This window comes from Corvus kubaryi, unplaced genomic scaffold (genome assembly GCF_017639235.1).
Source record: "Corvus kubaryi isolate FWS band 111438036 unplaced genomic scaffold, C.kubaryi_AGA036_p1.0 62753, whole genome shotgun sequence".
NCBI lineage: Eukaryota > Metazoa > Chordata > Aves > Passeriformes > Corvidae > Corvus > Corvus kubaryi.
Window position 1 is genome coordinate 35,859 of NW_024581480.1, and position 25,456 is coordinate 61,314.

Genomic DNA, 25,456 nt, shown 5'->3' on the forward strand with positions numbered 1-25,456 from the left:
CCAGCCCCCTACAACACATCCCATCCTGCTTTCCTTCCTCAGGGATAATCCGGTGCTCCATCCCTTCTCTCCCGACATCCCCCATCCAGGCTCTTCATTTCACTCCCCCAGCACAACCTAGCATCGTATCCTTGGATTCTTCTACCCTTCCCAGCTGGGATGGGGCTGATTCCAAGGGAGGAACGCCAGCTCCAGCCTTAGGGAGCCTTTGATCTCCTCCAGGACAAGGTGACCCTTCCAGGAGCCACGGATCCAGCACGTGGTGCCGTGACCAAAGCCAAGGTGCCCAATCCTGCTCCGGTGACCTTCATCCAGAGGCATCCGGAGCTCGGCTTTCCCCCATCTCATCCCAGTTTTCTCCCAGTTCAGGGATTTTGGATGTGGGAACGGAGTGACAGGACAAAAGGGAATGGCTCCAAACTGGGAAACAGGATACTGGGAAGAAACTCTGCACTGTGAGGGCGGTGAGGCCCTGGGATGGATTTCCCGGAGAACCTGTGGATGCCCCATCCCTGGAAGCGTCCAAAGCCATACTGGAATATGAACCTGTGGATTTTGGAGCTGCCAGGTTTTCCTCCTTTTTTTTTGCCAAAACAGTAGAGAAAACAAAAATACTAAGTTTTCCCAGAGCTGTAAACCCATTGAATTCCCAAAAGCGCCATCCCGGGGGATCAGGATTCCTGGTTTTTCAATGGAAAAAAAACCAAACATTTGCCCAGTTATGGGAAGTTTTAGGACAAGCTTTTTGTGCTGCTAGTAAATCCCATCAAAGCAGAATAATCCAAAAGGGATGACATCCATAGAAGGAAGAAACTGTGGAATTCTGGACTGGAAAAAAAAAAAAAACGGGAATTGCTATTTAGCACTAATTAAATCCAGAATAAAATCTGGGAGGATGGGAAAATAACCCCTTTTAAGGCATGAAATGGCTTCCTCCGAGAGAAATCCTGGATTTTCCCAACCTTGGTGGGGAAATGGAGGGAATGAGATGCTGGATCCTGGAATAAACCATCCCAGTGCTCGGAGCCCTTTGGATGGGAGCAGGTGGCCCCTCTGCCACAGCTTTCCTTGGCACCAGAGGGCACCAAAGCATGGGGAGATCCCAAAATCCCCCAGCTGGAAAGATGGATCTGGAAGCTTTTCCTCCTGGTTGACACAGCAGGGGCTGGCTGAGGATTCCCAGGCAATAAAACCCTCCCAAAATTTAGGCTTTTACCGGGAAAATTCAGATTTTTAATGTCATTTTGATGTGGGCACACCCCTTGGGATGAATTTAACTTCCGTGGGAATCACCCTGTGGATCAAACAGGGATTTTCGGGACATCAAAACTTGCTCTGACAAAACTCCCTTAATTTTATCTCTGCAGCTTCCCCCCCCCCCCCCCCAAAAAAAAAAACCCTTTATGGACACAGATCTTATCTTGGGAATGGATTAAGGAAGTCAACTTTTCCAGGCCCTGTTCCCACTTTTTCTTGTCCCTTCCCTAGAGGCTTTCATCACCCGAGCGCTTTATCGGAGCTGTCAGATGAAAGGAGGGAAATCTGACGCTCCCGAGGTGTCAAATTTCTGGGATTGGATCAAAAAATATTTGATTAACTTATCGAGGAAGCCCAGGGATGTTGGCTGATCCTTGTGGGAATGGAATTCTGCGGGACCTCGGGCTGCTCAGGTCACCTTTTCCTACCTGCTGTGGGTGATTTTGGCTGGGATTAAGATGCCATCCGAGGGAAAAAACCATGTGGAACCATCTTTTGTGGGAATTAAGGATATTAATAGGCAGATAATGGGAATACCCTTCCAAAAGCACTTGTTTATCCCAAATTCATTTCTGGAGAACACTTTTAAATGGGTATTTTCCCATTTCTTCTGCGCAAATCCAAACACAATTTCCCCCCTCTCCTCAAATCTTACGCTTTGGTATAAAATGTCAATTAAACATTTTCCAGCTTTTCCAGATTTGTGGAAACAACTCCAAAAGAAGCCTGGAAAACATTTTTTTTTCCCCCTTTGGAAAGTCAAGTCCCTTTTTTTCCCCCCATAGCACTGGGGGTTTGACCTGGTTATCAGCCACGCTGGGAACAAATTGTCCTTGATTTACCTGGAATTATTTGGGATCATATGACTCCCGTTTGTTGCACAACAGCTCTCAGGTGACGGGATCAGAGGTGCCTTTCCCGGATCCCGGCACTTCTGGAACAGCTGGGTGACCTTGGCCGGCCTTCCATAGTCTCCTGAAGGAGCAGAAATCATGGAGCTCTTCCCCTGCCTCATCCTTGCTTGGGTTTTGGGAATGTGGGGTTACAGCTGGAAAAGTGGAGCATTTTCCAAGCTTACTTTGGGAAAGTCGGATTTGTAGAGTGGGTGATGGGATTGGAGCTTTCTCCGGAATATTCTTGCCTCATGTGAGGAGGAACTAAGCAGGTATTCCAGAGGAATTTGCTTTGATCTCTTGGATCCAGCTGGAAGAACCCGGCATTTCATAATGTGCTTTCTAAACCACTTCCAACCTGGCCCTGGACACTTCCAGGTATGGGGGAACCGCAGCTTCCCTGGGCAACTTGCTTCACCACCCTCACAAAGAAGGATTTATTCCCAATATCCAACTTAAAACCGCCCTGTGTCCGTGTGGAGCCTTTCCCCCTTTCCCTATCGCTCCACGCCCTTCTCCAAAATCCCTCTCCAGCTCTCCCGCAACTCCTTGCACCCCGAAAACGCGAAGGATATAATTCCTAGAGCAGCTACAGCTCGGGGAGAACCCCGCGGGCAGCCAAAGAACGATTATTGATTAAAAAATTCCATTAAATTGAGCCCTGCTCCCGCCCCCCCCCCCAACATGGCGGCGCTGGGCGGAACCTTTCCCCTCACGCTCGGAGGGGGGAGGGGCCCGTCCCTCCCGCCCCTCCCGCCGTGGCCCCGCCCACTTCCGGTTGGTGCCGGAAGCCGGAAGCGGCGGCGGGCGGAGGGTCCCCGTGGCGCCTCGGTGAGTGCGGGAGAGGGCCGGGAATGGGAATAACGGGAATAGCGGCGGGATAACGGGGATAATGGCGCTGCTCCCGCCTCCCGCTCGCTGAACCCCCGCAGGTGCGCAGCCCTTCGCGTCCACCTTTCCTGAGCGCCTGTGGATGCTTCCCAGAGCCCACCCCGAGCTTTCCCACTCGCAGCATTCCCGCTTATCTCTCTCCAGCTCCATGAAATCTAGCTAATGCCCCCCCCAAAGAACCAAATCGGGTGATTTCTGCCCCACACCTGCAGCGCGGGACTTCATTGCCAGTTTTTCCCTCGGACAGGTTTATCTGGATCGTGGATTGGGCAACCCTGAGCCTCAGCGTGGCTGTTGCGGCATTCCCGGCGTGATATCCTTGGGATGTTCCATCTGGATGAGAGGTAGAAGAGCTGGCAGCGAATAGGACGGCGCAGGTTTGGTGTATTTCCTTGTTTCTTAGGGCATTCCCACCTTATTCCATCCCACCTCTTGGAATTTTCACCAGCCGCGGGATGCTCGCTCAATATACCCGGCAGCTGGGAATGCTTGGGATAAACCATGGATACGGCGCAGGAAATCCATTGTTTCCCTGATCTTTTTTGCGACTCCGTGGCAGGAGGCTGGAATTAGGTGATCCTTGAGGTCCTTCCCAAGCCTTTGGGCATGGTGGGATGTGGCCAGATCCCGGTTTCCTTGGCAGCATGGGAACCTGCGGTGGGATGGGATGGAGTCCGGAATGAGGCGGGCTCTGGGATGGGATGGAGGCATCCAGCTGGAATTTGCGACTCGGGGCTGTGGGTGGGTTTTTCCTTGACAGAACACCCTGGGACACACGGAATTCCACGCAGACAGGCTTGGGAAAAGGGGAAGAAGTCTTTTCCCAAGCTGGAATTAGTGGGAATGTTGCTTCTCCCTCTTGGTGAACGGAACCCAGCGCTGCTGCTCCAAGGGCTTTAACGAGCCTGGATTTCAGTTGGAAACCTATTCCCAGTTGGACTTGGGGATTGATTTGCCTCTTTTTCCGTGCCCCAGGAATCCGGGAGGATGGACACGCTGAGGAACCGGACGGTGGAGGAGCTCCGGGAGCTGCAGGAGGATTCCCAGGAGATCGAGCGCTTGGCTTTGGAATCCCGGGAGGTTTGTGCCGGGAGGTGGCTCCGGGGTGTCCTGGGCGCCTTCCCGCGCTCACCATCCCAAATTTCGCAGGTCCAGGAGCTGCAGCTGGAAAGGGAGATGGCCCTGGCTGCCAACCGGAGCTTGGCCGAGCAGAACCTGAAATTCCAGGCGCCGCTGGAGACGGGACGCGGCGACCTCTCCAAGAAGTACCAGGAGCTGCAGGAGCTGGCTGGGAGGTGCAGGGAGCAGAAGGAAAAGCTGGGTGAGCGCTGGGGTCTTCCCCCAGGAAGGATTCTGCTTCCCAGAAAACCGATATCCCGCTTTTTTCCAGCAGCTGGAGAGATGGAGGGTGTTATTCCTCTTGGATTTCCCTCCTTCCACCAGCACTTCCCAAGCCCGTTCCTGTGGGCTCTTTGCTGGTTTTTCCCTGGTTTCTGTCCTGTGATGGTGATTTTTCCTGGCTTTTTCCCTTTTCCCCCTCGGTTTTCCCAGAGAAATTCTCGGCAGCGCTGCAGCCTCAGACTTTGCTGGATCTCCTCCAGGTGGAAAGCCAGAAGATTGAAGAGGAATCTGAGGTGAGTTTAGGGCTTAAATCCATTGGGAATTCCAGTGATTTCATCCTCAAAGACTTGCAGTGACTGCCAGTCCCTAAAATCATGGATTACCTCTGGAGTCTGCTGGGTTTTCTCCAAAGGGCTGGATCCGTCCTTGCTCCTGTGTGGGTGCTGCTCCTTGGGATGTGGCTGGGAGGGACCTAGATCGGGATGAGGGAAGAGGAGGAGCAGAGGGATGCAGGGATGAGCCCGAGGCTGTTCCTCTCTTCCAGAAAATGGCTGAGAGGTTCCTGGAGGGCGAGGTGCCCCTGGAGACGTTCCTGGAGCAGTTTTCCGGCATGAGGAAGTTGTCCCACCTGCGCCGGGTCCGAGTGGAAAAGCTGCAGGAGATCGTGAGGAAGACGGAGGGATCCCAGGAGCGCGCCAGGGACTCTCAGCCTCCTCTTCCTCCTCCTCGTCCTCCTCCTCCTCCTCACGTTCCCACAGATCCAACAAAACCCTTCCCATCGGGATCTCCGGCCCTCCCTCTGCCCTACAGCCCGGCTCCGACCCTTCCGCCCGGCCCCACTGCCCACGGAGCGCTGCCTCCCACCCCTTTCCCGGGATCTCTGGTCACCGTGGGACACGTGGCTTCCTCCCAGCCCAGCTCCCAGTCCACCTTTCCCTACCCGCTTCCTCCAGCTCCCGGATATCCGGCGGCTTCTGCTGCCGACTCTGCGCCGGGGTATCCCAAATCCACCTCGGGAGGCTTTTCCTGGTCTCCATCCCGGGCCCCGCCGCAGCCCTTGCCCTATCCTGCTCCCCATCCCTCTCCTCCCCCTGCCAGACCGGGGTACTCTCCCTACATCCCGCCTGGAGCAGGGAGACCGCAGTGTCCCTACCCCACTCAGCCCCCTCTCCCGAATTTCCCGATCCCAGCACAGGCTCCCTATCCTGGGCCTCCCCCAGCCTTTGGATACCCCCCACCTCCAAACCCTCAGCGTCCTTCCTGGCCTGGATACTAATCCAGGACTTCCAGGGAGCATCCTGTGCTGATTCCTCCTCTTTTTGGGGACTGAGGAAGAGGAGGGATCCCAGAGCGTTGCTCCTGGATCTGTCGGTGCAAAGGAATTACACGGGATAAGAGTCGGGCTCCGGAGGTCGGAGCGAGAGGCAGAGCCAGACCAGCAGAAATCCTGAGAGGAGAAACCTCCAGGGAAACCTTGGAGCACCTTCCGGTGCCTAGAGGGGCTCCAAAAGCACTGGAGAAGGACTTGGACAAGGACTTGGAGTATGGGATAATGGGGAATGGCTTCACCCTGGGTTTAGATGGGATTTGGGGAAGAAATTCTTCCCTGTGATGGTGGTGAGGCCCTGGAATGGATTTCCCAGGGAAGTCATGGCTGCTCCATCCCTGGAAGTGTCCAAGGCCAGGTTGGACAGGGCTTGGAGCAGCCTGGACTAGTGGAAAGGGATTGGAAGTGGCTGATCCTTCAGATCCCTTTCCACCCAAACCACTCCAGGACTGGCAGTAGGAGTCGGTGATTCCCACCCGGGTCTGGGCAGCCTCCGGTATTCCCGACCTCCTGTGTGGTTTTTCGGGCTCCTCCCGTCCCCCCTTCTCAGGAAACACTTGGAAACAGAGGGAATGACAAACGGTGGAAATGGGATTTGCTTTGCTCAGCACTTTATCCTACGAATCCTGCCTGTATCCCTGTAAGTTATTTATAAGGAACCATTACTAATGGACTAGGACGAGGGGTTGGTGGAAGCAATTCCATCCCTGGCATTAATTAGAGTAATAAAACTGGATGAATTAATTGCACTCTGGAGTCACAGCCGCAGTTACTTTGGGAAGCAACGGAACATCCGCCTAAGGATTGATCCCTTTATCCCTTCCTGGCATCCACCTTCCTTTGGATCCCATCAGTGAAATCTTTAACCCCCTCCCAAGACCACCTCCAACCCTGTTTTTCCTGTTTTTCTTGGGGTTATCTTTGGAATAAAAGCCAGGGAGAAACGTGTTTCCCTCTACCACTTTTCCCTCCTCACTGGGAGCTTGGAATCACACTGGGATAATGGAGGGAAGAGGACGAGGTGTAATTAGTACAAAACCCCAATTTTATTCTACTTCTTGGTCATTAAATATCTCGGACTCGTTCCCAGTATTCCCACCCTCGCGTCCCTCTCCTTTATCCATCATCCCAACTCTTTATCCTGGTTTGGAGAAGCTGGTGATCCCACTATTCCAAAGGGCTCCTTGCACCCCACCTGCCTCTTAAATTCCTATAAATAGCTTTAAAAGAACCCCAAAAGCCTCCTTTTCTCCCACGAGGAGGCTGGGAAGCGCTCCTGGAAGGGCTCTGGAATGCCGGGATATCCCCCCCAAAGGGATCAGCTCCTTTGGGAAGCAGGGAATCACACCCTGCGGGCGGAGTGCAGGTCGTAGTCGCTGTCCGAGGAGTTATCCGGGGGGTTGGAACGCCAGCACGCTGCTTCCAGAGCTGTGGAGGACACGGATGTGGCCTGTTGGATGCACTTCCATGGAAAAGGGGGCGGGAAGGAGCCACTTCCAGCACTTACCTGGATAAGCGGAGAGCTGGGAGCTCTTTGGGGGGGGGCTGAGCGTAGTCATTGTCCCCTCCGTGTCCCCGAGGCCTCGGCGCTGTGCTGGAGCGGTGGAAAGACACTGGGAAAGACAGCAGGATTGGGATTTTTGGGGTTGGAACAGCAGCTTGGAGGGAACATACCCACCCCGGGAAGGGGCTGAGTAAAACCAGTGCCTGCTCCAGGCCCAGATCTCCTGGATGAGTTACATCCCAAAAGGAAATGAGATCCAGGGCCCTTGTGCCAGGATCTGGGGGGAACAGCCTGCCCAGACCCCAAATCCACTGCCAGGAACTCTAAATCCCATTCCCAGCCCCTCAGGGAGCTGCTCCTCACCCGTCTGGTTGACTCCCGTGGGGCCGATCCACTGGCGCTGCTTCTTCTTGGAGACTGAAAGAGAGGGGGAATTGTCTCTCCAAGGACCTTCCTGATCCTTCCTCCGGCTGCTTCCCCCCTGCCAGCCCCATATGTCATCCCGAATAATCCCCCCCCCTTCCCAATAATCCCCCCGCCCCAGGATCCTCCACCTGCTCTTTTGTGTCTGCTCGGAGCTTAATCCCTCCTCCCGCTCCCACGCTCCATGTGGGACAGGCTTGGGGATAATGGGACAGGTCTGGGGACAATGGGACAGGCTTGGGGACAATGGGACAGGTTTGGGGACAATGGAACAGGCTTGGGGACAGTGGGACAGGCTTGGGGACAGTGGGACAGGCTTGGGTATAACGGGACAGGGCGATCTGTCAGGCTGAGCAGCCAAATCCCACCCCCCCAAGGAGTTTAGGGAAGCATCCATGGAGCTGCCAGCCCTGAGGCGGCACAGGGGGATGGCGGAGCGGGAGGAGGAGGAAAAGGAGGATGAGGATCCCAAGGGTGTCCCCTACTTCTCTTCATCAGCTTCCGGTAGGCAGGAGGGCCACAGATCAGGACAAGGATGAGGAAGAGCAGCAGCGCCAGGCAGATGCTCACAACGGTTCCAGCGGATGTCCCGGCAGGAAGCGGCTTCGAATCCTGGCCTGGGAAGAGCATGGATGTCACCGGATGTGCCCAGCTGGAGGTTGGTGCCAGGATGGGAGCACCCATCACCCTGCCAGGAGCCCGAATCCCACGTGGCATCCACCCCCATCCCTGCCCGCTCCAGAGGTGTGGGAATTCCAGCTCCCAGCACCGCACGGATCACGTGGCTTACACACGACTCTGGTCCGGGAGCAGCTCCGGATGTTCCCGAGCTTGGGCTGGCAGAGGTGCAGGGGGCCGATCCCACAGGTGACTCCCGTTGAGGGAGGCTCCCGGATTTCCGTGCTGGAAGTGAGATTCCCGCAGCCCAGCTCCCGGCAGATCTGCCGGCCACGCTCGGCTCGCCGCGCTGCTCCGGAGTCACACAGATCCCGCCACTGTCCTGCGTGGAATACCTGGATGTCCCCTTCACAGGGAGTGGGGCCGGCCGCCAGCCTCCGCAGGGCCCGCGGCTGGGAATCTGTGGGAGAGAGGAGCAGTTCCATGGGGAGAAGGGTTGGATCCACAGGGAGAGGTCAGACCCACGGCGAGGGGTGAAATCCACAAGGAGAAGGGAGTCAGATGCACGGAGAGGGGTCAGACCCATGGGAGGAAGAGCCACAGGGAGAGAGGAGTTGGAGCCCCAGGCAGACAGGGATGAGATCCACAGGGATGAGAGATCCACAGGTATACTGCTGGCACGTGCTCCTCCTCCTCATCCAGCACAGGCTCGTGGCATGGGGATGCTCCTGGCATCTCCCCTCGTGCCTCCCAGAGCCAGGCATGGAGGAGCTTCGAACTCTTCCCATGGGAAATGCAGCATGGAAGCCGGCTCTGCCAGCTGCCCCAGCCCGTTAAACCCCCCAAATCCCACGGCATTCCAAGCTGGGCCAGATGGAGCCTGCTCCGAGCCTCGTGGCTTGGCTCTCCATGCCACGGAGCTGGCACCGAGCTGATCTCCAGGGAAACGCTCATGGAAAAGGACAGGGAGAGGCCTGTGGCAGGGAAGACGTCCAGGGCCATGCCCAAGGCAGGGAGACGATGGGAGCAGGGAGATGGAAGGTGCTCAGGGAGCTGCCCGCAGCAGGATGCTCAGAGCCTGCTCCCTGCCCGTGTTCCCCACTCCCAGCTGGAATTTGGGATGCTGCCCCGGCCGCTCTCCCTCCCCAGCGCATCCTCCTCTGCCAGGAACTGAGATTTCCTGTTTTGTCTTCGCACCCCGGAGAGGAAGAGCGGGAGTGGGTGGATGGGGCCTGTGGGGCGGGGGGGGATGGGGCTGGTTCCCTGCTCTGGCCCCACAAACCCCCCGGGATATCCCACCGGAGCGGGAAATCATGGATGCTCCAGGACCGCTCTCACCTGAGCAGGTGACGAAGGCGGGCGTTTTCCCCCGGGAGCTGGTCCTGTTGAAGCAGTCCAGCAGGGAGTGGCTCCCACAGGAATCCACCACCTCCCACTGCACCGGCAGGTGGATCCCCGGATCCGGCTCGTTGTGGCTGTTCCCAGCGGTGCCACAGCGCAATTCCCGGCAGATGAGGGTGGCCAGGTGTGGCCAGATGTGCGGGACGCTCGCCACGGCCCCCCACAGCCCCTGCTTGTGCAGCTCCAGGAAGCCGGAGCAGCTGAAATTGCCGTCCACCAGCCGCAGCCGGGGGGGGTCCTGCAGAGGGAGTGGCGATGGAAGAGGAAGCGTTACGGATCGGGATGGCGTTATTTTCCATGATTGAGCGGGAAGTCCCCACGTTTGATGCTGTGGGTCCCACGGCATGAGGCACTTACCTGTGGGCTCTGGGGTGGTGGCCGGGGGCGCCGGTGGGGGCTTGGGAGTGGTTTTCACCGCCTCTGGAATGAGAAGAGATGGGGCCACGTGGGCATGGATGACATCTCGGGATGAGGGGGCCGGGCTGGGGGTCCAGGCTCACCTCTGCAGGAGACAATAACGTGCGCCGTGCAATTCTCCAGCTCCCAGTGGCATCCCAGCAGCTGCGGTGGCCTCCAGCACCTCCTGGCCTGCCTGAGCGGCCCCTTCCCAGTGGGAATGATGAGCTCCAGGGGCTCAGAGGAGAGGGGGCCACACTCCAGCCGCTGGCAGATCCAATCCAGGTCGTCCACACTCACGCTCTCCCAGCAAATTTGCCTCCATTGGTTTTCCCAGTTCACCTCCAGTATCCCAGTGCAGCGGCAGCCGCCTCTGGTGAGTCTCAGGGGGGCCTCTGCGGGAAAACACCAGGAAAACACCATCATCAGGGGCTTTCCTTCCCTTCCCCGGTGGCTTTTCACCCTGGGAATGATGGAAAAACCCTTGGTGGGGGTCTTGGGAAGCAGCTCAAGGAATGGGAGCGTGGAGGGGTCGAGGGAAGGTGGGGGGCTGAGCTGGGACCCCGCGGCTCCGCTTCCGGATGATGCAACTCCAGCGCCCGCCATGCTCACGGAGCGGGGGCGGCATTCCCGAGGGGCTGCTCCCCAAATTCTCACCTCTAGGGATCCAGGTGGCTGCTCCACGGTCAGGGACAGCTGTGGGAAGGAGCGGAAATGGGGTGTCAATCCCGCGTCCCGCCCTGGGCACCCCGAGTTTGGGACAGCAGCTCCATCGATGGTTGTTTTGGGGAAAAGGGGGATTTTGTGGGAAAACGGGGATTTCTGGGGGGGGAGAAAGGCGATTTGCTGCCTCCCCGTCCATCTGCTGGGGGATCTTTAGGGCTGAGAAAAGATGGAGGGACCTGCTAATCACGGCTAATTAGCCCCGCTCCTGGGTGGAATGTTCAGGAACGGCGCCATGTGGACGGAGGGAAGGGCGGGAGCCGGCAGGGAATGAGGATGGGGGGACACCTGGCTGCCCCCAGCACCACTGGCTCCATCTTGGGGACCCTGGGGACCCCCGGAGTGGTGTGGGGAGGGGGGTGGGGGGTCACCAGGGTGCTGCCCACCCCGAGCCCCACACTGTGGCTCACCCAGGGTGGAGCCGTGACTCCACGGAGCCGATTCCGCCCGGAGTGGGAAAACCGGGGGGAGGGGTTGTGCCATGAGATTTGAGGTCTGTGCCGAGGTTGGGGCGCCTGGTACTCACCCCACATTCCCAGCAGGAGGCACAGGATGGGCAGCCGGGTTGCCATGGGCTCCGGTGGCGGGATGGGGGGCACGGGGGGCTCCGGAGGCTCCGCCGCCTCCGCTGCCCGGCCGGGAGCAGGCGAGGGAGGGGGCCCGGGCAGGAACCGGCTGTTTTTCCTCCCTCTGTGGTTTTTTGACGTCACCTCTGGGCCCCGTTTGAAGGCTCCGTTGCCTCCCCGGGTCCCGCCAAGCACGAGGGGAAAGGGCTGAGAAACTTGTGGGGTGCAGCTCCCGCCAAATCCCAGGATGTCCGCAGCTCTGGGAAAGGGAGGTGGTGAATATATCCAGTGCCCAGGGAGAGCTGGGGGTCCCCGAGCGCCCCGGGGCTGCAGAGGAGTTGATGCCCATCCTGGCATCCCCTAAATCACCAGGAATGGGATGGGGGAAGGTTTTATCCAGGCACATCCCGGGTTCTGGCATTCCAGGGACACCCTACACCCCTGCAAGGGGCCATGGGGCACCAGCGGTGCAGGAGCTGGGGAGGGCAGAGGCGTTGATTGATTGTGCCCTAATTAATCGCTCCGAATCCAGGTCAGGCATGCTAATGAGGCAGCTGTTTTCCACTGACCCCGCGGTGTTCCTGCTAGAAGGAGACACGGATGGATCTTCCCATCCCGTCCTGCTCCACCATCCATGGATGCTCCAGTCCTCAAGCCTCGAGCAGGATCTCAGCACCTGGGTGCTCCCTGTAGCCACCACTTGTTCCCAGCCCAGTTATCCCAGGGGTCCTGCTGATCCTGGTGGGAGCAGGCCCGGTTGGGATATCCCACATGGGGGTCCCGCAGCTGCCCCCCACCCACTTTGGCTTTGAAAATTCCCTGGAAAAGGGGTGCAATTCCCAGGCCTGCTCCTACAGGACTCACTGGAGGGTCCTCAATCCCCCTAAATCAACCTGAAATTTGGGATTCACCCCAAACATCCCAGGGTACCTCTAGGAAAGGTCCTGTTATCCAGGGGGTGTGACCCCCACGGATACGGGGCTCCCTCAGAGCCGTGACTGCCTCTGGAGGCCGTGAGATCCCAGGGATGGGATTTGGGCTCGGATTGAGCATCCGCCTTGCCTCGGGCGCTGCGAGTCAGCTCAGCATCCTGAGCGTGCCGCGGCAGCAGCTCCAGCAGCTCGGGATGATTGGAATCTCTTCCCGGGGGGGAGTTTGGGGGGCGCTGGGAAGCGCTGACAACGCTGCCTGCCGTGAGGAGCCTTCCAAAAAGCAGGAGCTGCCTTTGGAGCGAGCGGGAAGGGGCTCGGCGGCTGTCGGCACGCTGCCGGGATGGCAGTGATGGGGAAAAGGGGGATTTTCCAGGCGGGAGCGGCTCGGAGGAACGGTTGGTGCTGATGTGGCTGTGTGGGGGTGGAGGTGACACCTCGCCTGGGGGGCCACGGGCTGGCTTGTCACGCTCCAAAGGCATCGGAACCCGCAGGGAATTGGTGCCCTGCCGGGAATCAGCACCCTCAGGACACTGCTGGCCCTCTGGACATTGGGATCCCAGCCAGGACATCGATGCCCCCTGGACTTTGGGAACCCCCCCCCCAGGGCATCAGGACCACCCTCCTCCAACTCATCCATCCCCCCAGGCCTGCCCATGCCACAATCCCGGCCATCCCAACACCATCACCTCCCTCCCAGCCCCCTCCGGCACCCGGGGCCAGGAGGGGGGCTGGGGCACCCCCCGTGCCCGCCCCGTGCCCGCTCTGCTCTCGGCCCTCGCCCCGTGCCCTTTGTCGGGGTTTTGCTGCTATTTTGGGATTTCCTCCGTTGTTGCGGCTCCTTTGTGCGGGGCCTCTCGCTCGGCAAACAGCTGGAGGATGTGGGGGGGGGCCCACATTTTCCACTTGGGGTGCGGCTGAACCTCGACCTCCTCCCCGGGGAGACAGAAATCCGGTGGCAGGGCCGGGGTAGGAGCAGCCGGCTTGGAATGGGTGGTGGGAAGTGGGGTGAGGGCCGGGGGCAGGGCGGTCCCAACCCAGGGTGACAGGTGGGTGCTGTGCCCCCTCCCAGCCGGGAGCACTCCCGAATCCCAAAGCTGGGATGTGGATGGATTGGGAGATGCTGGAGGGTTTGGGGGCTGTATCCCACCCCCTGTAGGGCACCATCCGGTGGGTTTGGGGTGGCACCTCGGTGTCGTCCCTTCCAGCATCCCTGGAGCCCCCCGGATGGGATTTATGGACAGTGTGTTCCCGGGATGGGGACTGTCCCAGCGGGGTGTAGGGAAGCTCTGGGGGGACACAAGGGACATCCATGTCCCCCCTTGCTGCGGTTTAATTTCCACCCCCGGTGCTATGGAGCTGGATCAGGGCCCTGCCGCCCCCTTCCCTGCTCCCGTGGGTTGGGAATGGGATATTTGGCCATCCTTGGGTCACCTGGTGGACAAGTGGGAGCACGTGGTGGCCACTCCTATGGACAAGGGACATGGTGGGAAGAGCTTTTAATGGTAGCGCGGAGGAGATGGTTGAAGAATTCCGGAGGAGACAGCCGGAGAATTCCAGGAGATTTGGCCTCTGGAGTGGTGGGACAGGCTCAGTAGGCAGAGCCCTGGATGTCGTCGTAGTCGCTGCCCTCGGAAAAGTCGGGATCCTCCACGTGTTCCCCCGAGGGACAGGATGGATCCAACCAGCCTGCGGAGACAGAGCCATTCAGGAGGATTGGGGAATTCCCGGAATTCCCTGTGTCCCCCCTTCCACGCAGGATCCTCACCAGGATGTGAGGAGAGGTCTCCGGGGGGCTCCGTCTCCTGTACGTTCTCGTACCACTCCCCCGAGGAGGTGCTGGAGCTGCCGTCGGGATCGGGATCTGCCGGAGCCGCAGGTGCCCAGGGCTGGGAGGGCACTGGGGCGGGCGCTGCCGGGGGAACTGGGGGAACTGGGAGGAACAGGGTCACCGACTGGCACTTCCCATCCCCGCTCCCACTCCATGGGGTCCCGTTTCCTCACCGAGGTTGAACCCATCCCTGTCCCCACCCTTGGGGTCGCTCTATCCCTGGTCCCATCCCTGAACCCCCATTCCTTCCCCATCCCTGTGGTCTCTGCGTCCCTTGCTCCCATCCTTGGGCTCTCTCCCCATGCCTGCTCCATCCCTGCTCCCATCTCTACTCCCACCCTTCCCACCTGCGCCGTAGCCGTGGCCAGTGCCTGCCGGGTCCCAGTGGGTGCCCTGGGATGGAGGGGGATCGCTGCCATTCCAACAGGGCTCCGTGGATGAGGAGGAGGATGAGCTGGAGGAGCCACGGAAGGCGGGGCTCGGCCTGGCCGGCTCTGTGGGAACAAGGACACCAAATGTGGGAACGAGGATATGGGAACGGGGGGTGGCCACCCTCCCGTCCATGGGATAGAGCCCCCTCGTGTCCTACCGTCCTCAGGGAAAGGCTCCATCCTGTCCTGGCTGTGTCTCAGAGGGAGAAGATCCTCCCTGGGATGCCGGCGCAGGGAGTCTGCAGGAAGGGGAGAGGGGTGGGGACATCCTGGGTGACAGGGATCCCAGGACAGGGTGTCAGGGATCCCAGAGGAAGTGGGATGCTCACTGTAGAAGGTGGAGAGGGCGACAGGAGGCTTGCTGCTGAACTCATAATATTCCGAGTCGGAATCAGAATCCTTGGAAATGGCTGTGACCAGCAGGTCTGGGGGGTGACAAGGGGATGTGGCATCTGTCACCAGCCGGGACCTCCTGCTCCACAGCCCCGGGGGGACCTGCCAGACCCACCTGATCCTTTGGGAAGGCTGGTGGGAGTCTCCCTGTAGTCCTTGGGGATGCCGGAGGTCGCGTCGGGGCTCTGGGATCTGTGGGTCCCCAGGACTGGCATGGGTATTCCCAAGGAGGACATGGCTGTGGGGACAAGGGGATGCACCCACTCCATGGCTGAGCTGAGCCCAAAAAGTGGGGACTGTGTCCCAGTTCCAGTGACCGGATCCAGAATTCCTTACCGCTCCTCTTCCTCAGCCTCAGCAGGGCGGCGGAAAAGGCCAGCACGGAGAGCAGGAGCAGCGCCGCCAGCACCAGGCACAGGACAAAGAGGGGACTGTCCAGGGCTGGTGTCCCCAAGGCTGGGGTCCCCTCCTCGGCTGGGACAGAGAACGGACACAGCTCATCCCACATAAATCTTTCCCCTATGGAATTTCTCCCTGATCCCAGGGAACGGCCGCCGGGGGCTCGGACACTCACCGTGCCGGACCGTGACGTTCCCGGGCGTCACCTCAGCCGTGGGTGTCGGCGTCTCCAAACCCTGGGAGCCTGGAAAAGGCGGGGGCAGGAAAGGGATGCTTGGGAGAGGGCGGGACCCAGGCCGTGCCTCACATCCCAGCGGGAAGGATCCCGATCCCGTACCGTTGCAGATGACCCCGGCTGCCCAGGATTGGTAGCATGGAGCGGATTTATTGAAGGCCCAGCGGCACTGTGCCAGCGAGGGCTGCAGGCTCCCGCACAGGTACACCATCTTCCCGGGAAGCGTGTGTCCAAAGGAGGGCCGCTGGAGCGCATTCCCGCATCCCAGCGTCCGGCACAGCACCGTGGCCTCCAGCTCATACCAGGTGCTGTTACACACCGTGCTCCAAATGCCACGGAAAAACACCTCCACCCTGCCGGCGCATCCATCCCGGCCCCCGGAGAGCCGCCACTCCTGGTGCTCTGCAGAAAGAGCGCAGAGTTCGGGACGCGCCGCCCGCATCCCCGGCTCCGGAATATTCCAAACCCACCTGAGCAAACGACGCCGGCGTCCTCCTTGTGGCTGCAGTCGTGCTCCGGCGCGGCCGGACATTCCCAGAGGTGCCGCTCGTGTCCCTCGCACCCCACCTCATCCCGGAGGATGGGGCCGTGCCCGCGGCCGAAGGCGGCGCTGCCCTGGGCTCTCACGGCGTGGCCGCACCGGAGCTGGCGGCACACGACGTCGGCGTCGGGAATGTCCCAGCCGTCGTCACACACTGTCCCCCACGTCCCCTCCTGCTCCAGCTCCACGCGGCCCTCGCAGCGGCTCCGGCCGCCTGCCAGCCGAAGCGCTCTGGGACCTGGCAGATGCACCGGGAAGGGTGAGCTGGCCTTGTCCCAAAAAATCCCAAAATCCCAAAAGGTGGGCGTAAGGATGTCCCTCACCCTCCCGCGCTCACCTGGTGTCACCGAGGTGTTCCTAGTCGGAGTAGTGGGAGCTCCCGTCGTTTCTGTGGGGGAGAAAGGGCAGAGGGATGAGGGGCTGAGCCCCCCAGGATTCCCAGTTTGGAGGGGTGCATCCCAATCCCACCCAAACATGGCCCAGAGGATTCTCCCAGCTGTGAGTGGCACAGTGGGAATCCCCCCAAGCTCTGGCAACATGGTCACAGAGCTGTTGCATCCCAAAAATCAATCCCTGTGTGCCCCAGGATGTTTCCCAGGGCTAAATCCCGGTGTGGGATCTGCAGGGAGAATTTGGCCTTAAATGTGGGAATACTGGGACACGACTCACCAGTGGAAGAGATGAAATTTGGGATGTCATCCCGCATCCGTGTTGTTCCCGCCTTCCGGTTGATCCCTGCGGACACAGAGGGGCTGGACCTGCCTGTACCCACCTGCCTGCACCCATTCCAGAGCCACAGGTGAGTGGATGATCCAGTTATCCCTAAAAATTCCCCATTTGGCTCCTCCAGGGGGAAGGATTCACCCCCGGAAGTGCAGCATCCAGGGGGCTGCTTGGGTAGGAATCCTGGGAAGAGCCACCAGAGCTGGTGGGGTGTGGATTGGAGTTCAAATGCTCAAGGAAAAGGTCAGGGATGAGGGGAAAAGGTGGGAATGAGCTGCCCCAGGTGGAGATGGAGGCGTGAGAAGGGCGGAAATGGGGTGATAGGGCCGTTCCCCCATCGATTGGAGGCCTCGAGGCAGCTCCTGGCAGCCATTTCGGCAGCCAAACCATCCCAAATCCTGCTGGGATAGGGGGGGAGACAGGAGGCCTCACATCCCAAAACCATCCACAGGGTACATGAGAAACAGGATGGGCTTCAGGCCCTGAGTGTCACCCCATTCCCACAGGGATTGTAGGTGGGATGGCTCTGAGAGCACTTTTAAGGGCTTGGGGTCCCCTTTTAGGGGTTCCCAGGGTGCTTTTGGGGGATCCAAGGGGGCCCTAACCCTCAGGAGGATCCCCAAGCCTTGGGATACCCTTGTAGGCGATCCCTTTCCCTCCATCCCAGTGGGTTGGGGGGCAGCATCCTCCACCCGTGACACCCACATCGGGGACCCCCCAGGACCCCTGGTGCTCCCCATCCCAGGGAGGTGGCAGGTCCCTGACCCCCAAATCAGCGGCTCCACCACCCCGAGGTCCCAAGAGAGCGACGGGAAGGGCCAGGATGGGGACGGTGACGTACCTCGTGCAGGTGCCACGGCAGAAAGAGCCACCAAGAGCAGGCAGAGCCCCCCCATCCCATCAGCGGGGCAGCCCCATGGGATTCAGGGATCTGGGATTCGGGGGGGTCCCTGTCTCAGCAGCTCGGGGACATGGCTTGGCCGTGTCCCCTCGCTCCGGCAGCTCTGGGACTGTGGCGGAGGGCAGGAAGCCGAGTCAGTGCTGCAGGGTGGAGGAGGGTGATGGGGTGGCTCCATCCTGCCCCGCCAGGGAGGAAACGGGGTTTTGGGCACCCCGCAGACCCTCCGGGGCACGGGAGCCTCGTGGATCTGGTGCTCCCACCCCGGGATCCAACAAGGATCTGTTGGAGCCATCCTGATCTGCAGCTCATTTGAGCCTCCAGGTTGTGGATTTGGTGGCAGGGGGGCTTGGGGTCTCCCGAGCTGTAGGACATCAGTGGGGTGATGGAGAAGGGCCAGGAGTTCTCCCCTTCTCCCTGATTTTTGGAGTCAACATTACCTGCGCCTCCACATCCTGAGCATCTTCCAGCACATCCAGGACCACCCCAGGACCCTCCAGGAGTATGATGTGAGGGATAAGGTTGGAATTTCCATGGGTGGGAGGTGGGGCATCCCAGGAGATGCTGATCCCCCACCGTGGGTGAGGGCACCTGGGGACCCGGGGTGTTGGGAATGGAGGACAGGACCCCAGTCATCCCAACTCAGCAGGGTTTTGGGAAGGTTTGGGGAGCAGGGAGCAGGGTGATGGGGTGAGGGATCTCTTGCTATTACCCAGGGTGTCTTGGGATTGGTGGGACTTACTGGGAAGCTGGAAGAGTGGGAATCCCCATGGCACCCCTAAATAAAGGGATGTGCTGGCCAATTCCAGTTGCTGAGGGGACATTTGGGAATGTCGGGGCTGGTGTTGGGGCTGGAAAGGTGGAGGAGGAGGATGGCAGGAGAGGGAGGAAGGAGATCCCTTATCCCAAGGTGACCCTGGCTGGGCCAGGGCCAGGCTCAGTCCTGGATCCAATCCCGTGACCAGCTCCCACGTGAAGCCAAGGTCAAGGGCATGTCCCCATTCCCGGGAGCCTGGCACTGCCACGGGGGCAGGGTGGGACCTGGTATCGGGATCAGAGGAGACGGCGCGGGGGGGGGGGGGCCGGGGACTGCCAATTTTTTTTTTTTAAATACTTTATTTTTGTAACAACGTCAGAATTAAAAATTTTCCATAAATACCAGTCCCTGGCAGCCCCTTCCCGGGCGTTCCCGGTAAAAAAATGTGTACAAAACGGATGGGTGGCCGGGGTGAAGGTGGGGGGGATACGGGATCCTCCCCGGGATCAGACCACAGGAATCATCACCACCATCATCATCACCACTATGAACACCATGTCGCAATGAGACCCAAAGCAGTAAGAGCATCCCAAATTCCTCCCCGGTGCCGCCGGGATCCCGCAAGGACGGGGCTGGGAGACCCCCCCTCCCCCTCACCTTCTGTGGGCGCCTCGGGGCGGTCCCAGGAGGCCACCAGTGGTCCCCGGCACATCCCGCTGGGAAGGGGGGGTCGGTGTCCCCCCAGCGCGGCACGGGGAGGAGGTCGGGCCCTTACTGGTTTGCCCGGGAATTGGGGGGGGGTCCGGGAGTCGCCCCCTTGGGGTCAGGAGCTGCCGCGGATCCTCTCCATGTAGCTCCGGAGCTCCTCGGGATCCCGCAGCCCCATGTCCTCGCACACCCAGCGGATGTCGTCCTCGCTGGCCACCAGGATGGACTGGACGTGGGGGGCGGCCGGGGGAGGCTCCTCGGGGACGCGGGGGGGACCGAAGGTGACAAACTCCACCCGCTTCCTGCGGCCGCCGCCCGGAGCCGATCCCTCCTTGCGGGGCGGCGGCGCTCCGGGAGCCGGGGAGCCGGGGGGAGCCCCGTCCTCGCCGGAGCCCGGGGGACTCCCGCAGCCGCAGGAGGGGCCCGGGGGTGCCAGGGGTTCTGGCTGCCGGCGATCCAGCTGCTGCCGATCCATCTGCTGCCGATCCAGCTGCCGGCTCAGCTCTTCCTGGTCAGTGCCCAGCCAGACCCAGTTGTGGGGTTGTGGGGCCGAGGGGGCCCCACCCGGCTCGGGCAGCTCCTTCTGCTGGTAGCGGAGCACGAAGAAGATGCAGTTGACGAGGAAGATGAAAATGGCGAGGCAGAAGACTCCCAGGAGCACATACATCCCGATTTCCAGGTCGGTCACCCGCTCCGGAGCCTTCACCATCTCCTCCTCCTCCTCCTCCTCTTCCATGCCGGCGCGGTTGCGTCCATAGCCTTCCTCCTCGTCTTCCTCCGAGGAAGACCCCTGGAGCTTGGTGGCCGCCGGCCCCACGCCCGCGGGGTCCCTCTGTCCCACGGTCACTGCTTCCCCGGACATGGCGCCCTCAGCCCGCGGGAAGGGCCGGGGGCTCCCGGGAGAGGGGACCCCCACCTCGAGCCAGGCGGTGCCGGTGGCCAGGGCGGCCGCGCGGTGGCGGCCACGCCGGCACAGATCCGGGGGGTGCAGGCTGAGCTGGAGCAGGGCCCCCCGGCCCGGTCCCTCGGCCACCACCCAGGGGTGGGCAGCGGGGACCCCAGGGGACCCCCTGACAGTGGCGATGGCGCGGTCGAGGGACGTCACGGTCAAGGCCACGTCGTGCCACCCGTAGAGCTCCAGCGGGGCCAGCGTGCGGTCGGAGAAGGACAGCCAGACGGACAGCGTGGCTTCCTGGCGGGATGACAAGCGGGATGGCAGAGGTTTGGGGGACACCAGGGACACCGGGGGGATCCCTCACCCGTCTCACCTGCTTCAGGACCTGCAGGGTGGGCGTCCCCAGGACGGTGGCGGTGACCATGCCAGGATGATCCAGCTGTGTCCGTAGGGATAAGGAGAGCCCGGCCACCACCTGGGCGCGGAGCTCTGTCACCGTCACCTTCTCCTCGGACACCACCAGCGTCTGCTCCCCCAGGATGGCGTCGGAGAGCGGGGAGCGCACCTGGAAGCACCTTGTGAGTCCCCCAACCTTCCTCACGGCCACTGTGTCCCCTTCCCATCCTGTCCCAGCCCCTCAGTTCCCTCCCCCTCTGTATCCTGCCCAGCTCCCTCTGGGATCATTCCCAGCCCCCCAACTCCATCCCTGCAACCTTTCCACACCACCAGATCCCCCCAGGACTCCCCAAATTCCCACAAACAACCCCCTTTACCTCCACAGAGGTTACTCCGGGCTCCCGGCCCACCACCACGGCCCCCTCTTCCAGCGAGGCCACGCGCGGGTCCTGGACACGGGTCCGGGTGGCCACCAGGTGGGTGACATCCAGGAGCCACTCGGGGCCAGGCAGGTAGGACAGGTGACGGCCACCATCCAGAGGGTGGGCCACAAAGTGTGCCAGGACACGGAGCCCCGTGCGCTGGAACTGGGGCCGGCAGCCCCGCGCCCGCCGCTCCGGCTCCTCTGCGGGGTCCTCGGACTCCACCGTGCCACTGGGAACAGCGGGACAGGGTGACAAGAGTCCCAGGATGGGGTGACAAGTGTCACCAAGGGACAGGGGAACAGAGATTGTAGGACAGGGTGACAGGAGTCTCAGGACAGGGGAACAGGGATCCCAGGGCAGAAGATCATAGCACAGGGTGACAGGGATTCCAGGAAAAGGTGATGGGAATCCCGGGACACAGGAGTACATGGGGACTCAGCGATGCATCCCCACATGTCAGCTCTCCGCCCCATTCCTGTCTCCCCTTTTTCCCACCATCCCATTCCGCAGGCCTCACCTGTCAGGCCCCCCAGGCAGTCTCCAGCCGCGGAGCTGCTCCAGGACGGGATCTCCCAGCTGGACACGGAGCGGGAGCAGCGGAGCCCAAACGGAGAAGCTCAGCTCCGCCCGCAGCCGGCGCGCCCAGAAATCCACGCGGGCCCCCCGCGCCCCCCGGCTCTCCTTGCCCCCCACGAACACCAGGTCGCAGGAATCCGACACCTGCAAGGGCACATAGAATTCCATAGGAATCTCCCAGGTGAGGCAGGATAACGAGGGGACAGCAGGACTCACCTGCAGCACCTGCTTGTCAGCGGATTCGCATCCCACGGGATCCGTGAGCTCGGACACTCCACCCCCTGCTTCCACAGCCACCAATTTCACCGGGATAACGCGGGGGATCCCGGTCAGCGGCGCCGTGTTCAGGATCTCCAGCTCCTGGAAGCACGGCGGGATGAGCAGGCGCTTCCCACGGGATGGAGGGCCAGAACGGGATGGGGGCACCCACCTGCACCAGCGGGACGAGGGCGCGGATGTCCCGCTCCGACACCTGGATTTCCCAGACCAGTTTGTCCTTCTGCGCCTCAGGATCCTGGCCAGGATACTCCACCTGCCACGTGAGGGGCCGCGCTGGCGCCAGCCCTCCTGTTCCGTTTTCCACAGCCACATCCAGGTGCAGGAACGCAGCCGGCTCAGACACCCTGCGGCAGCGCACCGGGATCAGGGTGGAGCAACCCGCAATTCCCGCTGGGATGGGAGCACTGGGATATTCCCTACCTGGAGCTGTCAGGGATGGCAGGCATGTCCCCGAGCCGCCGGCACATCACCACGGCCGTGGAGTGCTTGGGACCACGGGAACGCTCCAGGTGCGCGCTCCAGGCGCTGGGAATTGCGGGGCGCACGGAGACCACCTGCAGGCCCTTCTTGGCCTTGATCCTGTGGGGACACACGGTGTCCCACGGTGTCACTCAGTGTCACACAGTGTCAGATGGTGTCACACAGTGCCCCAAAATGTCACACAGTGTCACACGGTGTCAGATCCTGTCAGATGGTGTCACACAGTGTCACTCACAGTCACACAGTGTCACACAGTGTCAGATCCTGTCAGATGGTGTCACACAGTGTCACTCACAGTCACACAGTGTCACACAGTGTCTGATACTGTGAGATGGTGCCAAATAGTGTCACACAGTGTCACAAAATGCCACACAGGGTCTGATGGCGTTACACACTGTCAGATGCTGTCACACAATATCGCTCAGTGTCACATGGTGCCAAATGTTGTCACATAGTGTCACATACTGCCACACAATGTCACACACTGCCACACAGTGTCACTTACAGTCACACAGTGTCCCTCACAGCCACGCAGTGTCACACACAGCCACGCAGTGTCACACACAGCCACGCAGTGTCACACAATGTCACAGACTGCCACACAGTGTCACTCACAGCCACACACTGCCACACAATGTCACAGACTGCCACACAGTGTCACTCACAGTCACACCATGCCACACACTGCCACACAATGTCACACAGGTTCCCACACTGTCCCGGTGTCCCCATTGTCCCCGCTCTCACCGCAGGGTCAGGCTGTCGGCGGTGAAGTTGTGGCGCAGGGCAATGGTGGCTGTGAAGCGCTGCCCGGGCCGCAGGGGGACACTGGGGACACGCAGCAGCACCTTCTCGTCCAGCCGCACCTCCTGCTGCCGCTCCGGCTCTCCCAGCCGCAGCTCCAGCATTCCCAGGAATCTGGGAGCCTCCCGCTCCCGGTCCCCGCACTCCCCCACACTGTAGCGCAGCTCAGCCGGTTCCGGGCGCTCCGGAGGCTCCATGGAGTCGGAATCTCGCCGGTGGCTCCGGTGGGAATGGAGAGATCCAGGGGAGAACCAGCGTGGAGGAATCTCCAGCTCCACTACGCACACGCCCAGCGGGGCCTGGAGGAGAGAGGGGATCCCAGGATTAGGGTGGGGGGGAGCTGTGGGTCCCCAAGGTCCCCAGGGTGGCACTGACCTGCAGGTGACACGTCCCCCGGGCCACCCGCCCGCGCTGGTGGGCATGGAGGGTGACGCAGGGGAGATCCCGAGCTCTGGAGTGATCCCAATCCATTGGGGCATCCCAGTTCTCAGGGTGGTATTGCTGCACAGGGTGGTGCCGGTCCTTGGGGTGGTCCCAGTTCTTGGGGTGATTGTGGATACCAGGGTGGTGCCGGTCTTTGGAGTGATCCTGGACTCCATGGTGGTCCCGCTGCTCAGGGTGGTCCTGGTCCCTGGGGTGGTCATGATCCCCAGGGTGATCCCAGTTCCTGGGGTGATCACGGACCCCAGGGTGGTCCTGCTCCCTGGGATGATCCCAGTCCCTGGGGTGACCCTGGCCCCCAGGGTGGTCCCGGACCTCAGGGTGATCCCAGTCCTTGGGATGATCCCAGACCCCGGTGTGATCCCGCTTCCCGGGCATCCAGTCAGGCCCCTGCAGATGGAAGAGGACGCGGGCCACGGGCTCGGTGGGGGACACGGAGCTCTCCAGGGACACGGCACGGATGGCCCAGGCTGCCGAGCCAGGGGCGCTCTCCATGGGCACCTCCTGCAAGGACACCGGGATGGTGGCGGGGCCTGGGACACCCTGGGGTGGCCCAGGGGTCACAGGGGTCCCGGTTACCTGGCGAGTGCTGAACGGGGGGTAGGTGGCCTGGACCAGGGGCTGGGATCCGGCACGGAGCAGCAGGAATGTCTCGGAGCGGGTGTGCAGGGAAGAGTTGGGGGCCACATCCTGATCCACCCTCTGCAGCCGGTAGGACTCGGGCACCCCAAGGACCTCCAGCTCCACCGGCAGGAACACGGGATCCGGGGGGTCCCCGTCACCCCTCACTGCAAGGACAAGGATGTGCCACATCCCACAGGGACACAGCGGGAAGGGGGTGCGCTGGGGTGGCAAGTGGGGGTCTTTGTGCCCGCCTTTGTGGCACCACACAGGGTGACCCCCTTTCCTGGGCCACCCCATTCTGAGGTCACCCCATCCCTGTGTCAGGACTGGGGGGGCCACTAAGTTCTCCCAGCCCTGGCTGTTCCCTGCGGGAATATGGGGAGAGGGTTGGAACCGCGTCCTGCAGGGTGGGATCCAGGCTCGTGGTGCCCAGATCAAAGGGATCCCTCATCACCGGGAGCAGATCCCACCCGGATGCCCGGGCAGCGCTTCCTCACGGCCGGGAACTGATCCCACCTGGGCGATCAGGTGTGCGGGGAGAGGCGAGGCAGATCTCGGGATCCGGGGGGAACGGGAGTCCCTCGGGCGGCGGGTTCCCGTGGGGATTGCGGGGAGACTCCCCCCTCGAGATCCCAGCGGATCCCACGTTCCCCGGGTGACCCCCTCAGGATCCCAGGCGGTGGAGGGGGCGCGGATTCCGGGGAACGCGGGGAAGGAGAAGGGGGGGGGGGGGGGGGGGTGGGGGGGGCCCCCCCCCCGGGGACCCGGGGGGGGGGAGAACGCCGCGGGGGGGGAGGACCCCGAACGCGGGGAAAGCGGAGAATCGAGCCGGGTCGCGGGACCGCGCGGGAACGGATCCCAGCAGGACGGCGGGGGGGGTTGCGGAGCGGGGCCGGTGCCGGTGCCGTTCCCGGTGCCCGGCGCCGTTCCCGATGCTATTCCCGGTGTCATTCCCACTTACCCAGGGGGCAGAGCAGGGCGGCGGCCAGCAGCGCCAGCCGGGGCGCCGGAGCCATGGCCGGGGGGGCTCGGTCCGTCCGCCGGTGCCGCCGGTGCCGGTGCCGCCGGTGCCTCCCGTCGCTCCGCCGGTGCCTCCCGTCCCTCCGCCCCCGCGCCCAGACAATGGGGCCGGGGCGGGACCGGCACCGGCGCCGCCTCGTCCCGCCGGGTCCTAAAGCCCGGCCGTGCCCGGCGCTCCGGCTCCTGCTCCACAGCCCGAGGCACATCCCACCCCGCTCCCCATTCGCAGCCCTGGTCCCCAGCCCCATCCTCATCCGCCTTTCTAGCCCCATCCCTCCTCCCCATCCTCATCCTCACACCATTCCCCATCCCACTCCCCATCCCCATCCCT

General features: G+C 61.6%; 4 protein-coding genes across 7 annotated transcripts; 1 reads left to right on the plus strand and 3 right to left on the minus strand.

Moving 5' to 3' along the window:
* Nucleotides 1–2,899: 2,899 nt before the first annotated feature.
* LOC121672543 (vacuolar protein sorting-associated protein 37C-like) lies at nt 2,900–6,458 on the plus strand. Of its 2 annotated transcripts, XM_042045225.1 has the most exons (6): nt 2,900–2,981; nt 3,289–3,418; nt 4,017–4,121; nt 4,191–4,362; nt 4,593–4,675; nt 4,927–6,458. In XM_042045225.1, exons 3-6 carry the CDS (start codon nt 4,029–4,031, stop codon nt 5,656–5,658), a joined length of 1,080 nt encoding a protein of 359 aa, XP_041901159.1. In that variant the 5' UTR covers nt 2,900–2,981; nt 3,289–3,418; nt 4,017–4,028; the 3' UTR covers nt 5,659–6,458. The 2 variants fall into 2 exon arrangements, with proteins under 2 accessions (XP_041901159.1, XP_041901160.1); XM_042045226.1 differs by lacking the exons at nt 2,900–2,981; nt 3,289–3,418 and adding an exon at nt 3,428–3,614.
* A 273-nt stretch (nt 6,459–6,731) lies between these two features.
* LOC121672549 (T-cell surface glycoprotein CD5-like) lies at nt 6,732–13,413 on the minus strand. Its single transcript, XM_042045234.1, is given in 11 exon segments — nt 6,732–7,137; nt 7,217–7,253; nt 7,255–7,322; nt 7,577–7,630; nt 8,122–8,253; nt 8,427–8,714; nt 9,593–9,891; nt 10,012–10,075; nt 10,156–10,446; nt 10,709–10,747; nt 11,301–13,413. Coding segments are annotated over 11 exon segments (1,755 nt in total). The 5' UTR covers nt 11,698–13,413; the 3' UTR covers nt 6,732–7,051.
* A 332-nt stretch (nt 13,414–13,745) lies between these two features.
* LOC121672541 (T-cell differentiation antigen CD6-like) lies at nt 13,746–18,751 on the minus strand. Of its 3 annotated transcripts, none has more exons than XM_042045222.1 (13): nt 17,664–18,751; nt 16,769–16,834; nt 16,437–16,487; nt 16,029–16,337; nt 15,661–15,960; nt 15,499–15,567; nt 15,261–15,398; nt 15,040–15,162; nt 14,861–14,956; nt 14,690–14,770; nt 14,448–14,594; nt 14,038–14,133; nt 13,746–13,958 (listed from the first exon to the last, which is right to left on the minus strand). In XM_042045222.1, the coding sequence occupies exons 1-13, from the start codon at nt 17,716–17,718 to the stop codon at nt 13,861–13,863; spliced, it is 1,629 nt and encodes a 542-aa protein (XP_041901156.1). In that variant the 5' UTR covers nt 17,719–18,751; the 3' UTR covers nt 13,746–13,860. The 3 variants fall into 3 exon arrangements, with proteins under 3 accessions (XP_041901156.1, XP_041901155.1, XP_041901157.1); XM_042045221.1 differs by having other exon boundaries at nt 14,038–14,202; nt 17,664–18,750; XM_042045223.1 differs by lacking the exon at nt 14,861–14,956 and having other exon boundaries at nt 14,038–14,202; nt 17,664–18,750.
* Nucleotides 18,752–18,825: 74 nt separating this feature from the next.
* On the minus strand, nt 18,826–25,394 carry LOC121672535 (transmembrane protein 132A-like). The gene is made up of 11 exons (XM_042045212.1): nt 25,067–25,394; nt 24,061–24,269; nt 23,416–23,985; nt 22,984–23,339; nt 22,177–22,335; nt 21,908–22,100; nt 21,694–21,837; nt 21,419–21,621; nt 20,854–21,130; nt 20,454–20,645; nt 18,826–20,377 (listed from the first exon to the last, which is right to left on the minus strand). The coding sequence occupies exons 1-11, from the start codon at nt 25,377–25,379 to the stop codon at nt 19,301–19,303; spliced, it is 3,693 nt and encodes a 1,230-aa protein (XP_041901146.1). The 5' UTR covers nt 25,380–25,394; the 3' UTR covers nt 18,826–19,300.
* Nucleotides 25,395–25,456: the final 62 nt, after the last annotated feature.